General features: G+C 44.5%; 1 protein-coding gene across 2 annotated transcripts in view; it reads left to right on the plus strand.

Annotated features, from left to right (window-relative positions):
• Nucleotides 1–10,504, plus strand: part of LOC118375489 (kelch-like protein 3) — a 33,213-nt gene extending 22,709 nt beyond the window's left edge. For both annotated transcript variants that reach the window (XM_035762068.2, XM_035762075.2), the window contains exons 13-15: nucleotides 7,402–7,542; nucleotides 7,652–7,795; nucleotides 7,908–10,504. In XM_035762068.2, the coding sequence (XP_035617961.1) occupies nucleotides 7,402–7,542; nucleotides 7,652–7,795; nucleotides 7,908–7,936 (314 nt within the window). In that variant the 3' untranslated portion in view covers nucleotides 7,937–10,504. The remainder of the gene's footprint in view (nucleotides 1–7,401; nucleotides 7,543–7,651; nucleotides 7,796–7,907) is intronic.
• Nucleotides 10,505–15,556: the final 5,052 nt, after the last annotated feature.

Raw genomic sequence — 15,556 nt, forward strand, 5'->3', positions numbered from 1 at the left:
GTAACGCACTGCATTGAGATTTCCTGCAATGACAACAAAATCTGTCCAATGATGTTGTGATACACCACCCTAGACCATGACGGACCCTCCACCTCCAAATCGATCGCGTTCAAGAGTACAGGCCTCGGTGTAACGCTCATTCCTTCGACGATAAATGCGAATCGGACCATTACCTCCGGTTGAGACAACCTTGACTCGTCAGTGAAGAGCCCTTTTTGCCAGTCCTGTCTGGTCCAGCGAGGGTGGGTTTGTGCCCATAGGAAACATTGTTGCCGGTGATGTCTGGTGAGGACCTGCCTTGCAACAGGTCTACAAGCCCTCAGTCCAGCCTCTCTGCTTATTGCGGACAGGCTGAGCATTGATGGAGGGATTGTGCGTTCCTGGTGTAACTCGGGCAGTTGTTGTTGCCAACCTATACCTGTCCCGCAGGTGTGATGTTCGGATGTATCGATCCTGTGCAGGTGTTGTTACACGTGGTCTGCCACTGCGAGAATGATCAGCTGTCCGTCTTGTCTCCCTGTAGCATTGTCTTAGGCGTCTCACAGTACAGACATTGCAATTTTTTGCCCTGGCCACATCTGCAGTCCTTATGCCTCCTTGCAGCATGCCTAAGGCACATTCACGCAGATGAGCAGGGACCCTGGGCATCTTTCTTTTGGTGTTTTCAGAGTCAGTAGAAAGGCCTCTTTGGTGTCCTAAGTTTTCATAACTGTGACCTTAATTGCCTACCGTCTGTAAGCTGTCAGTGTCTTAGCGACCGTTCCACAGGTGCATGTTCGTTAATTGTTTAATGGTTCATCGAACAAGCATGGGGAACAATGTTTAAACCCTTTGCAATAAAGATCTTTGAAGTTATTTGGATTTTTACCAATTCTCTTTGAAAGACAGGGTCCTGAAAAAGAGACGTTTATTTTTTGTGTGTGTGTGTGTGTGTGTGTGTGTGTGTGTGTGTGTGTGTATACATTTATGTATACATACATACATACCTACCTACCTACCCACACATACATATACACACAGTTGAAGTCGGAAGTTTACATACATCTTAACCAAATACATTTAAACTCAGTCCTGACATTTAATCCTAGTAAGAATTCCCTGTCTTAGGTCAGTTAGAATCGTCAGTTTATTTTAAGAATGTGAAATGTCAGAATAATTGTAGAGTGCATGATTTATTTAATATTTTATTTCTTTCATCACATCCTCAGTGGGTCAGAAGTTTGCATATGCTCAATTATTATTTGGTATCATTGCCTTTTAAATTGTTTAACTTGGGTCAAATTTTTCGGGTAGCCTTCCTTCCACAAGCTTCCCACAATAAGTTGGGTGATTCTGGCCCATTCCTCCTGACAGAGTTGGTGTAACTGAGTCAGGTTTATAGACCTTGCTCGCACACGCTTTTTCAGTTCTGCCCACAAATGTTCTATAGGATTGAGGTCAGGGCTTTGTGACGGCCACTCCAATACTTTGACTTTGTTGTCCTTAAAGCCATTTTGCCACAACTTTGGAAGTATGCTTGTGGTCATTGTCCATTTGAATAACCCATTTGCGACCACAATTTAACTTCCCGAATGATATCTTGAGATGTTGCTTCAATATATCCACATAAGTTTCCTCCCTCATGAAGCCATCTATTTTGTGAAGTGTACCAGTCCCTCCTGCAGCAAAGCACCCCCACAACATGATGCTACCACCTCCGTGCTTCACGGTTGGGATGGTGTTCTTCTGCTTGCAAGCTTCCCCCTTTTCCTCCAAACATAACGACAGTCATTATGGCCAAACAGTTCTATTTTTGTTTCCTCAGACCAGAGGATATTTCTCCCAAAAGTACGATTTTTTTTTTTGTCCACGTACAGTTGCAAACTGTAGTCTGGCTTTTTTATGGTGGTTTTGGAGCAGTGGCTTCTTCCTCGCTGAGCGGCCTTTCAGGTTATGTCGATTTATAGGACTCGTTTTACTGTGGATATAGATACTTTTGTGCCTGTTTCCTCCAGCATATTCACAAGGTCCTTTGCTATTGTTCTGGGACTGATTTGCACTTTTTGCACCAAACTACGTTCTTCTCTAGGAGACAGAACGCGTCTCCTTCCTGAGCGGTATGAGGGCTGCGTGGTCCCATGGTGTTTATATACTATTGTATATACTATTGTTTGTACAGATGAATGTGGTACCTTCAGGTGTTTGGAAATTGCTCCCAAGGACGAACCAGACTTGTGGAGGTCTACAATTTTTTTCTGAGGTCTTGTCTGATTTCTTTAGATTTTCCCATGATGTCAAGCAAAGAGGCACTGAGTTTGAAGGTAGGCCTTGAAATACATCCACAGGTACACCCCCAATTGAAATGATGTCAATTAGCATACCAGAGGCTTCTAAAGCTATGCCATCAATTTCTGGAATTTTCCAAGCTGTTTAAGAGCTCAGTCAACTTAGTGTATGTAAACTTTTGACCCACTACTCTGTCTCTCTCTGTCTCTCTGTCTCTCTGTCTCTGTCTCAAGTGTTTTTATTTTTTCTGTTTTCTACATTGTAGAATAATATTGAAGATGTCAACACTATGAAATAACACATATGGAATCATGCAGTAACCGAATTTGAGATTCTTCAAAGTAGCTACCCTTTGCCCTGTTGACAGCTTTGCACACTCTTGGCATTCTCTCAAGCAGCTTCATGAGGTAATCACCTGGAATGCATTTCAATTAACAGGTGTGCCTTGTTAATTTGTAGAATTTTTTTTTTCCCCTTAATGCGTTTGAACTTTTGACTGGTACTGTGTGTGTGCATATGAGTTATAATGGGCTTCTAGACCTCAACTAACCTCACACAGTAACATTTACTACCTACAGAGATTCCTGGAAATAGGAAATTTCTTTTAAATCATATTCTCTTGCGATGGTAGCTGTGCGTCTCTCTCTTTTTCAAGAGCGCCGTTGTGTATTTTCCCTCTCGTTCGGGTAACTTTGGGTATTGTGAGAGGGTCTCTGTGTCTCTCAGTCAATGTTGTTGCGAGTGTGAATGAATCTCCTGTGCTCATTGTGCAGTCTGCTCAGCTGGGCAGAGGAAGTAGCACCAACACAATGCAGCCCCTTGATCCCTGGTGATGCTGCCTGGGTTCATCCAGGACTACACTGCTAACTAACGAGCTGGCAGCAGGAGCAGTGAGAGAACAGCACCACCATATTAATACCTACAACTCGATATTCACCCAATCTGGTTTTAATGCGCTACAAGCAATGTTTTCCCTGCATGAGCATATGTTAAGGTTGGGCGACGTTACAATATCCACGATAATTGACAGCCATCTTCGATGGTGACGACATCGTTATGTTCAATAAGTACGTTATATAGCCTACAGAACGCAAGAGCCAGACAGAGCGAGGAATTCCACCAAAGCAGCTCCAAATGTCTAGTCAGAAAATATTGTTTCTCTGTTGGATGCATGGGCATTAGGCTATAGCCTAAACATTTGAAAGCATTTTTTGTTAATAACAGAGACTCCTTAACTATATTGACTAGCTGCTTAATGAAAAATGTAGCCTATATTCTCTTCTCTCTCAATTCGATAGGCTATGAATATGACAGAAGGCTACACTTCATCGTTTTATGCATGGATGCCCCCCGATCAAACAATGAATCTAATGGAGTTCGAAGTTATTTGAATAGCCTAAAAACACAAGGTAGCCAGGGGACAAATAATGAGAGAGAAAAAGCTATATCAGTAGCCTGTAGAAAAACCGAATGACAAGTTTAATCAAATTGAAGCTTATTAAGAATGAAGTTATCCGTGCGGGAAAAACCCTCCATGTGAGGTTGAAAACAAAATGGCCAATAAATGATCCTCCTACTAGGCATATCATACAAGTTACAGTTATGAACAGTAGCTTATAGTCTATTCTAACCCACGAAGGTGTTGTCCTAAAGTTGTGGCTTTCAAGAGTAACAAGAATTAAAGTCTCTATTACATTTACATTTAAGTAATTTAGCAGACGCTCTTATCCAGAGCGACTTACAAATTGGTGCATACACCTTATGACATCCAGTGGAACAGCCACTTTACAATAGTGCATCTAAATCTTTTAGGGGGGTTGAGAAGGATTACTTATCCTATCCTAGGTATTCCTTAAAGAGGTGGGGTTTCAGGTGTCTCCGGAAGGTGGTGATTGACTCCGCTGTCCTGGCGTCGTGAGGGAGTTTGTTCCACCATTGGGGGGCCAGAGCAGCGAACAGTTTTGACTGGGCTGAGCGGGAACTGTACTTCCTCAGTGGTAGGGAGGCGAGCAGGCCAGAGGTGGATGAACGCAGTGCCCTTGTTTGGGTGTAGGGCCTGATCAGAGCCCGGAGGTACTGAGGTGCCGTTCCCCTCACAGCTCCGTAGGCAAGCACCATGGTCTTGTAGCGGATGCGAGCTTCAACTGGAAGCCAGTGGAGAGAGCGGAGGAGCGGGGTGACGTGAGAGAACTTGGGAAGGTTGAACACCAGACGGGCTGCGGCGTTCTGGATGAGTTGTAGGGGTTTAATGGCACAGGCAGGAGCCCAGCCAACAGCGAGTTGCAGTAATCCAGACGGGAGATGACAAGTGCCTGGATTAGGACCTGCGCCGCTTCCTGTGTGAGGCAGGGTCGTACTCTGCGGATGTTGTAGAGCATGAACCTACAGGAACGGGCCACCGCCTTGATGTTAGTTGAGAATGACAGGGTGTTGTCCAGGATCACGCCAAGGTTCTTAGCGCTCTGGGAGGAGGACACAATGGAGTTGTCAACCGTGATGGCGAGATCATGGAACGGGCAGTCCTTCCCCGGGAGGAAGAGGAGCTCCGTCTTGCCGAGGTTCAGCTTGAGGTGGTGATCCGTCATCCACACTGATATGTCTGCCAGACATGCAGAGATGCGATTCGCCACCTGGTCATCAGAAGGGGGAAAGGAGAAGATTAATTGTGTGTCGTCTGCATAGCAATGATAGGAGAGACCATGTGAGGTTATGACAGAGCCAAGTGACTTGGTGTATAGCGAGAATAGGAGAGGGCCTAGAACAGAGCCCTGGGGGACACCAGTGGTGAGAGCGCGTGGTGAGGAGACAGATTCTCGCCACGCCACCTGGTAGGAGCGACCTGTCAGGTAGGACGCAATCCAAGCGTGGGCCGCGCCGGAGATGCCCAACTCGGAGAGGGTGGAGAGGAGGATCTGATGGTTCACAGTATCGAAGGCAGCCGATAGGTCTAGAAGGATGAGATCAGAGGAGAGAGAGTTAGCTTTAGCAGTGCGGAGTGCCTCCGTGATGCAGAGAAGAGCAGTCTCAGTTGAATGACTAGTCTTGAAACCTGACTGATTTGGATCAAGAAGGTCATTCTGAGAGAGATAGCGGTAGAGCTGGCCAAGGACTGCACGCTCAAGAGTTTTGGAGAGAAAAGAGAGAAGGGATACTGGTCTGTAGTTGATGACATCGGAGGGATCGAGTGTAGGTTTTTTCAGAAGGGGTGCAACTCTCGCTCTCTTGAAGACGGAAGGGACGTAGCCAGCGGTCAGGGATGAGTTGATGAGCGAGGTGAGGTAAGGGAGAAGGTCTCCGGAAATGGTCTGGAGAAGAGAGGAGGGGATAGGGTCAAGCGGGCAGGTTGTTGGGCGGCCGGCCGTCACAAGACGCGAGATTACATCTGGAGAGAGAGGGGAGAAAGAGGTCAGAGCACAGGGTAGGGCAGTGTGAGCAGAACCAGCGGTGTCGTTTGACTTAGCAAACGAGGATCGGATGTCGTCGACCTTCTTTTCAAAATGGTTGACGAAGTCATCTGCAGAGAGGGAGGAGGGGGGAGGGGGAGGAGGATTCAGGAGGGAGGAGAAGGTGGCAAAGAGCTTCCTAGGGTTAGAGGCAGATGCTTGGAATTTAGAGTGGTAGAAAGTGGCTTCAACAGCAGAGACAGAGGAGGAAAATGTAGAGAGGAGGGAGTGAAAGGATGCCAGGTCCGCAGGGAGGCGAGTTTTCCTCCATTTCCGCTCGGCTGCCCGGAGCCCTGTTCTGTGAGCTTGCAATGAGTCGTCGAGCCACGGAGCGGGAGGGGAGGACCGAGCCGGCCTGGAGGATAGGGGACACAGAGAGTCAAAGGATGCAGAAAGGGAGGAGAGGAGGGTTGAGGAGGCAGAATCAGGAGATAGGTTGGAGAAGGTTTGAGCAGAGGGAAGAGATGATAGGATGGAAGAGGAGAGAGTAGCGGGGGAGAGAGCGAAGGTTGGGACGGCGCGATACCATCCGAGTAGGGGCAGTGTGGGAAGTGTTGGATGAGAGCGAGAGGGAAAAGGATACAAGGTAGTGGTCGGAGACTTGGAGGGGAGTTGCAATGAGGTTAGTGGAAGAACAGCATCTAGTAAAGATGAGGTCGAGCGTATTGCCTGCCTTGTGAGTAGGGGGGGAAGGTGAGAGGGTGAGGTCAAAAGAGGAGAGGAGTGGAAAGGAGGCAGAGAGGAATGAGTCAAAGGTAGACGTGGGGAGGTTAAAGTCGCCCAGAACTGTGAGAGGTGAGCCGTCCTCAGGAAAGGAGCTTATCAAGGCATCAAGCTCATTGATGAACTCTCCGAGGGAACCTGGAGGGCGATAAATGATAAGGATGTTAAGCTTGAAAGGGCTGGTAACTGTGACAGCATGGAATTCAAAGGAGGCGATAGACAGATGGGTAAGGGGAGAAAGAGAGAATGACCACTTGGGAGAGATGAGGATCCCGGTGCCACCACCCCGCTCTATAGCATAGGCTATTCTCAATCATAGCTTTATGAGAGAGAACAAACCATATGATTTATTTTTCTATTATTTTATGAGGCAAATAAAGCAATTATTATCCAGTTCTGAAGACGGTAGACTACTTCTATCCAGCCCATGATGGAGACCTATAACCTAGCTCACTACGGATAGTCACTACTCCACCAGGTGCGCCCCACACACACACACACACACACACACACACACACACACACACACACACACACACACACACACACACACACACACACACACACACACACACACACACACACACAACTCTGTTCTTCTCCACCAGAAAGGAATGTTAGAAAAGATTTGCTAGTGCTTAGCCTCTGCCCAGGCTTTCATCATAAACTGTTGTCACGATTCGTCCAGGTGCATTCGTATGCATCACAATTTTGTATGGGTACATAATCACGATAGGACAAAGGTTAACATCACCCAACCCTAGTATACAGCGATCTAAACTGAATGAGCACTGAAATGAGATTACTGCCATAGAGGTAGAGGGTGCTGTTCACAAGAGAACTACTGGAGCTGATACTTAGCTCCAGCTTGCGGGTTATTAATGGACTACAGTTATGGCTGGCGAACATCTGTAGCGTGTTTATGTGTGAAGAGATCTAACTAGACGTGTGTGTGCGGTGGTGTTTGTAGGTGTTGGGGTGCTGAGCGGGCAGCTGTATGCGGCGGGGGGCCACGACGGGCCCCTGGTGAGGAAGAGTGTGGAGGTGTACGATCCCCCTAGTAACACCTGGAAACAAGTGTGCGACATGAACATGTGCCGGAGGAACGCCGGTAAGTAGCCTAACACACACACACACACACTAGAGACCATGAAATGCAGAATATTTGGGCATAGTGTGTGTGTGCGCGTGTCTCTAACCTCTCCTCCGTGTTCGTGCAGGAGTGTGTGCCATAAACGGCCTGCTGTATGTGATCGGAGGAGACGACGGCTCGTGTAACCTCTCCTCAGTGGAGTATTACAACCCTGCCACAGACAAGTGGAGCCTCATCCCCACCAACATGAGCAACGGCCGAAGCTATGCAGGTAACCTTTCACCTTTGACCATTCATACCCCCTATTCAAATGCTTGTCCATGCATCCAAACTCGGGACCTTCTGATCTGAAGAATTAAGTCCTCTGTTATCTCCCCGTACAGGTGTATCCGTCATAGACAAGCCTTTATGACTATCAGCCCCCGACTACAGGACCCCACAGCCACACGCAGCAGCCAAAGGGAGCCACTCTGATGCGCATACGGACGTCTGATTTCACGATCAACTCCTTGAACCAACACTAGCTTGACAGGTGGCTCTGAGCATGAGCCTGGGCTGCCATAGAAAGAGAGGAGGAGAGGGAGAAAGAGAGCGGGGCTTCCATGGTCAAAGTGGCCCCAAGACTCAACAATGCTGCCTGAAGCAGAGTGTCTTAAGACTGGATGCCAATGTGTTGGGTCAAGCAGGGCTGGAGGGAGACTGTTGTCCTGCAGACTCACAGGGGCCAATTTAGCTAGATTAGTATTAGGAGGGCCACACTCTCCTCATACTCCTTTACAACTGAACAGAGAGGGAGAATAAACTGGCCTTTTTTGAAAGGGATAGACTTAATGAGCTATGACCAAGAAGAAGGTTGTTGATTGGCCGAGGAAACGACACTGTGGCCAACAGAGGCCTCTCAAACCAACCATGGGCTCTTGCTATGCCATGTCGTGTTACTGCTGTAGAAATGCACGGATGATCATGAGGTCAGTCAGTCAGTCTGTCTGTTCTCTACTGGAGAGCCATGGGTGGACTGCAGACTCCAAGGTGCTGCCCACAGGCTCTCTCACTGTCTGCAGCCTGAGTGGGTCCTCTCTTTTAAATACCACCTGAGATAATTGTCGGAGGAACTCAAGACAGACTTGGAGGACCAACCTGGACCAGCATTCACCGGGAGCCACATGCCTCAAATGCATACCATTTCCAATTTGGAATCGATCATGTTTTTTTTCCCCTCATATTGGAATTGGGCACAATGGGGGACCATGTTAATGTGGTGTTTTAAATGCACTGTAGATACATATTTGCAAAGTGATAAGCCAATATGCTGTCAGTCTTGACTTGGCTTACTTGATGTGCCATAATGCTCTCTCATACTGTATTTGAGTGTTTGTTTGCAAACCTTGTGTATCTGAAGGATATGTGCCAAATTGACGCAAAAACATTAGACAATGGACATCATGTCAAAGAATGAATGCAATAGCACTTTTTTTGTATTGTATAAAGCTAATTTCCTGTAACATAACCAAAAGACTACAACTTCTGCATCAGGCACGATAATTATGGTTAACATTATTCCAAGCTCAACACATATTTTACCAGGGTTGGGTTCAATTTCATTTCAGCTCTCATCAATTCAGGAAGTGCATTTTAAATTCAGTTTATGAATTGGAAATGTGAAATTAGAATAAACTAAGGCACTTTTCAATGAATCTCTGGACTTGAAATGGAATTGACCCCTACTGTCTTTTTCTACTCCTCGCATATACTGTCATTTCTGATTGAAATTACTCTATTTACTGCACAATCCATAGGTTTACTATGGTTGTACTTAGCCACCCCAGAGCGATGTTGAAATATGCAGGACATAGGCAACTTGTATAATATTAAGTATATTATATCAAGATCGGTGAACTATTTTCTAAAGTTTATTTTATTGTGGATATTAAATTATAGTAAATATCATTTTTAATGAGCATTTGTTGTGTGTACTATGGCCACCTAGAATCCCTTTGAGCATTTTTCTTCTCGCATGTTCAAGAAGTGGATACATGGTTACCGTGGGTACATTGATCATTATAATGTATAGAACATCTGCCTCTCATCATAACATATAACCTAACCAGGCTTTTTAATACACTTGGACTATGCAGCTGACTATGTGAGCCACCATTGTAAGATGGCGTTAAGAGGGTGGATGAGAGATATATTTGTGACTGGGAGTGTATGAGGATAACATCTTTTTAAAGGTTTAACCAGGCAAGTCAGTTCAGAACAACTTCTTATTTACAATGACATCTGTTGTCAGGGAATGCCATTAACAGCCATGTTCGTGGCCTTGTACATTAGATTTCAGGCCACTTGTGACCCGGAATGTAGGGATAATCTCTCCATTGGTGGTAATGGTAAAACTTCAAACATTTCTACTAGCTTGCCACACATCACTGACAATTCCAGACTGCATCCTCCTTAACTTCTCACAGCTGAGTCACAGGGTCCCATGTCTGAGCTAGACCACTCAGGGATCTGCACTGAGCCAGCCTAAGGACACCAGCCTAGATCTACAGACCATGAGTGTCCAAAATCCTGCATGGACCGACTGTGTCCATTCCGCCTGACGGTCTTCATATGTCTTCGGTTGCTCAGTTTATGACTGACAAAAATGGCCTTTCATTTTAAGTGGGGCCTTGAATCATTGTCTGTGCTGAACATTAACACAAGACTGGTAGGGACTGTGCGTTAGTATAAATAGCTATATGAATTAAAACATATGGATTTGGTGTCATTATTTTTATGATATATTATATAATTCAACAACGATATATGTATCCATTAAAAAAGCATGGCACACTAGCAAGTTGAAACACCAAAGTTGTGTGCTCCATTCCCACAGGGATCAAATATACATACTAGGGCTAAAGCAGTCTTTGTAATTGTATTTTTAAAATCATCGCTGTATATCTAATACATCTGTTTATTAAAATAACTCCAACTCCAATATGTATTTTCCTGAGCCTCCTTTGGCCCCTTAAAATGCTCAGTCTGATTGTGTGGGTGTTAGGAAACAAATTTGAAGATACTTACATATACAGCCCTGATTGGCTGGTAGGATGGTCTAGAACCCACCCTCTTACCCAGACGACCAGTCATTGTTCTTTTATAATCAAATCACATTTTTAAGTTATGATTGTGGGCCAAAAGTTCCATCACACCTGAACAGGCTGAAATTCCAGGCTTTAAAAAACAACAGTTCTTACACAAAAAGGGTATTATCATTGTTTGCACAATTTCAGTGTTATTTCAACCCCATAGTGTGTACATATCATAAATTAGGGTCAGGGAGGGTTGAGCTGGGGTGTGGACATGACATTAGGGTTATGGCTAAGTTTAGGGTCAGGGTTGACATCCTGTGTGAACATAAATTTAAGGTTAGGTTTGAGGATATGAAACGTGGGTTAGGGTTAACTTTTGCAGTTGGTAGTTTGAGCTGGGGCGGATTCATTACGTCAGTTCTGCTGCAAAAAGTTTACAACAGAAACCGTTTACTCCAAATGGAAACTAATTTCTATTGGACAAATTCAGCTAAGTCCCTTCCTGTTTTGTTCCATTTGCTGTTAGCTTCTGTTTGCTTCTTAAATGGTAAACAGTTTTCATTGCAAGTGGTAATGAATACACCACAGCTATTGACCATCTAGGCAGACTCTTCAAAGAGGCCCTCTCAAACTTTCATATAATTTCAGAATTTTGTTTTGAAAGTGTTGCTCACGAGCCAAAAGTGGTCCCCGTTTGTGTACTACATGTTTTAATTTTGCAATTCATTTATGTTATGAATTTATTGAGCTTAAGCTCCTGAAGGTATGTTTTAAGCATTACCAAAGCTCTTGATAAAGTGTGGTGTTACCTAAGTGTTAGTGTTGGCTGTGAACACTAGAGGGCAGCAGTAACAAAACGAAAAAGACATGGCCATGCTCATTCTAGAAGTGTGTGAAAGCCAGGCAATGAAATATGTTTTTTGGGGGCTCAGGGAATCATTGACCATTCACTAAATCTTGTTAAAGATGCACATGATAAAGCCTAAAGATGGTCTGCTGATCAACATGTGCTATGGCAATTCAGGTGCCCATGAAGATGGATTTATGTGTATAGGGTGTAATATATCACTGTTTGGGTTTGTTCCAACTGCGGCTTCGCGTGCTGACCTCTGTTCTTTGCAGACTCAGGATTTTTTCCACTCTTATTCTGCCGGGTCATGGTCAGCCCTCCCTCACAACCATCTCTGTCCTCCATGAAAACGCATTCACCAAACTCAACTGCAAACCACCTAGCTAGTTATTGCATGCATATACTGGGTGATATTGGGTGCAGTATACTTTGACATACATAAACTATATAGACTTGTATTTCAATTGTGCATCTGGTTTAAGTAACCTTTCCCATTAGTTTGAAGACAACTTCAGCATGAGGCATGTAAATTACAATATTTGTATATATTTTTTAAATTTCATTTTAATATACATTATTACTGATTGTACTTTATTATAATGTGTAAATGAAGGAAAACAAGCATTCACAAAAACATTTATAGATACATATATATAGATGTAAAACACAGCTCCACATATAGATAGGGAGGCTCTGGGAGCCAGTGGCTGATCGGCTAGTCAGTTGATGCAACCTGCCACCGGCTCCATGGGCAAGAAAAACAAACATGCGTGCGATGACATGGGGCTATGAACAGGGTCAGTGTACATCCTTATAGCCTGTGGGCTTCACATGATTTTTACCACTTGTTGCAGGCACAACACAAAATGAGAGTTAAAAAAAGCCCTTAAATTTGACATGGAAATAACAAAATCGATCGACCAATTTCACATTTATTTTCTTTTAAAATAATACAAATTGGAATGTTTGGTCCAAATATACCTCGATCATTGTCACCACATTGATAATCTCTTCTCATTTGGTTAAAGCAGTGCCCCAGAAAACATTATGCTGACAACAAGTGGTAAAAATGCTGGTTTAGCAGACAGAAAACTGAGTCGCGTTGGAACTCTCACAGCAGTTAGTCAAGTGACAGTTTCATGGGTTGGTCTGCAAGGTAAAAAAAAAAAAAACAGCAGACCAAGTTAGTCCCATTAATATAGATTAAACATTAATCAGCCATATACTCAGAAAATGCACATAGTGGGTTAACAAGGCCCCACATTCCATTGATGCTCATTTATTGCTTCATCTTCATGGCACAAAAATAGAAACAATACAAAACTTTGCCATGCAAGCGAACTACTGAGACTAGCTTATACAAAACAAAAACATAGCAGATTATTAGCCAATACAGAGGTACTACACTGTATAGATGTATTAGTGAGGGGCACATTTTTTTTAAATACAAAATAATGGTAATAAAAAAAAACATTCTCAAGTTTGAACATCACAGAAATTGAAACAAGGGGCCAAATGTGTTACAAATAATTTAAATTCTGACATTCATCCTTCAGATATAAGTAGTGCTTCTAAAACAAGGAACAAATAGAAAAACAAAACAAGGGCTGCATTCTCAGAATGCTGTGCAAATAACTTCTAGAACCTCCCCACACTGTCCACCCATACATACACCACACCCTGCCAACTCAAACAAAGGTTACATGACTTGGTTTTGACCCAGTGAGGGACCAAAGCAAAACTCTTGGTTCAGCGCAAACATCCTTCAGGCAAAATTAGACTCCCTATATTCTTGGTGTGTTGGTCTGACTGACAATATACTCCATTATTCCACCTCCTGAAGCAGATGCAGATCCTTACAGTTGGTGCCACTGATGATGCCTTCCCATTCCGAAACAAGCAAACAGCACTAATTCCCCTCCCCACCCTAATGTGCAGAGACATTTAGTCTGCAACATCAAATGTTTTTTTGTATTTAATTGCCAGGACTAGAACTAGTCAACTGAACAGACGAAAGGTCGTTGCTCTACTCGAAAGCTCCTGCTTGGTTTGGTCAAGTCCAGAGAACTTCTGAAGGATAGTGATGTGATGCTGCCTCTGGGCTGCCTGCTAGTTTAGCTAGGGGTCAAAGGCTAGGATCAATGACCATTAAGGAGTGGCAGGCGACAGCACTCCGAGGTGGCATTATGCCGACAGACCAGACGCACCTCATTCCAAATATGTAAAACTTAGACTCTGTTGTTGTTGTATGTGACCTTTATATTGAAGCACAGAAGAGCTTTCGGGCTCTAGAGACATCAATACGTTGACCCTTGACGTAAATTGTCAGGGGTCAAGGTGCTGTTGGTTCTGCTTGGCCGTGGTAAAGCCTTCTCAGAGCCCTGTGGTCAGACAACTCCCCAGGACCTGACAATGACCTGGCTCTACATTGCCCGGTCAAATACTCTGGCTCACTATGGGACATAATCCCATAATGAAAAATAGACATTTACCAACCAACCAACCAACACCCAGCGAGAGAGAGACCCTTAGCACCAAAGAAAACGTGTACAGCAATAGCCTGACATTGTGTGACTCTAGATTGAAGGAATGTAGCTCTTTTGCAGTGGGTCAGTGATCGCTAACCAAGGACGCGTTGAACTTTTGGTGCAACAACATACAGTAAGTAGCTAGACGTTGTGACAAGTTGTTACAAGCCAGGAAGTCAGCTGATCCTGTTCTCGGCTCGGGAACTTCCCTTTGAGACACCGTCCTGCGTACTAAAGTGGAACCTTAGACGAAGAAGCCTAGTTTACCTCACACTGGACATGGGATGCATGACAACTCTTTTAGCTGGTGTTCACATTCCCCAGTGACTAAAAGGAGATTATGACATGAGGACTGTTTGTCATCCTAACCTGGGCACAGGGCTGACCGGACCTCCAGACTGACTTGCAGCCAAATGGCGATAACTTACCTATGGCTGCCCTCAAGAAGCCGGATGGTCCGCCCGACCACTGTCCATCAGCACACACACACACACACACACACACACACACACACACACACACACACACACACACACACACACACACACACACACACACACACACACACCACTGGGGGTTAAATACTGGCTGTGTGGCAGTAGGGTGTTGGTCAACACACCTGGTTGTATAACTGGGCACCTGGGAGTGTCTGTCTACCATACTAAGAGGTGGTCCACTGACTGTAGGATGGAACGCTAGGTTAAAGTCCATCACGCCCTAACATTGCCATATGCTGTATTTAGCATAATACTGATGAGGTTGAAACTACCTTAGCTTTAATCTCACAACCCATCCACCACCCCCCATTCTGGACACCTTGCACAAAGATCCACTCCGCAACTGAACTTTAACGCGTAGAAAACAAAATATAGATTGAAAATAAGTCAAGCAGTCTAGCTTTATTGCCAGACAATGGAGACGGTTAAGGTACAGGAACACTAAGTGATACACCTAACTGGCTGTCCTGCCCACCTGGTGTGCCAAAACTCCTTTCAGTGACGACTGATGATCCAAATATTTGAAAAAACTAAGAGAAAGGAACAGCACAACCAGTCCCAGCTGATAAAACTCACTCCAGTTTCCATAGTGGCAAAGGGAATGGAACAACACACTAACTCAGTAAGATTCTTTTCAAAACCAAGAAGGAATTACTCTGCATTCAAGAAAAACAACATACTGCAACATAGAAACATGTGTGTACATATTGATTTACAAGAACACATACACAGTAATGACTTTTTTTTCTCTCTCGCTCTCTCTCCCAAAAACTCACTCAGACGAAACACAAAAGCGTCCCAGTGTTGAAGGATGAAGATAGAGTTCGGGCAACTGAATCCATGAGTCTGAATGTCTGAAAAGGGATGACCAGTCTCCTCGCTTCAAGGGAGGGAGAGTTCAGTTTGTTACGTCTAAACAGGTGAACAGGTGACTAAAATGCGCTACAAAACAGAGCTCCTGTCCTCTCCAATATGATTTCTCAGTATGAGAAACTACCGTACGTGAAAAGTTCAGGGGGGAGAAAACAAAACTAATGAGGAAATGGGGAACTCTTCCGAATGAAACTGACAGAAAGTTTAAAA

The sequence above is a fragment of the Oncorhynchus keta genome, chromosome 4 (genome assembly GCF_023373465.1).
Source record: "Oncorhynchus keta strain PuntledgeMale-10-30-2019 chromosome 4, Oket_V2, whole genome shotgun sequence".
NCBI lineage: Eukaryota > Metazoa > Chordata > Actinopteri > Salmoniformes > Salmonidae > Oncorhynchus > Oncorhynchus keta.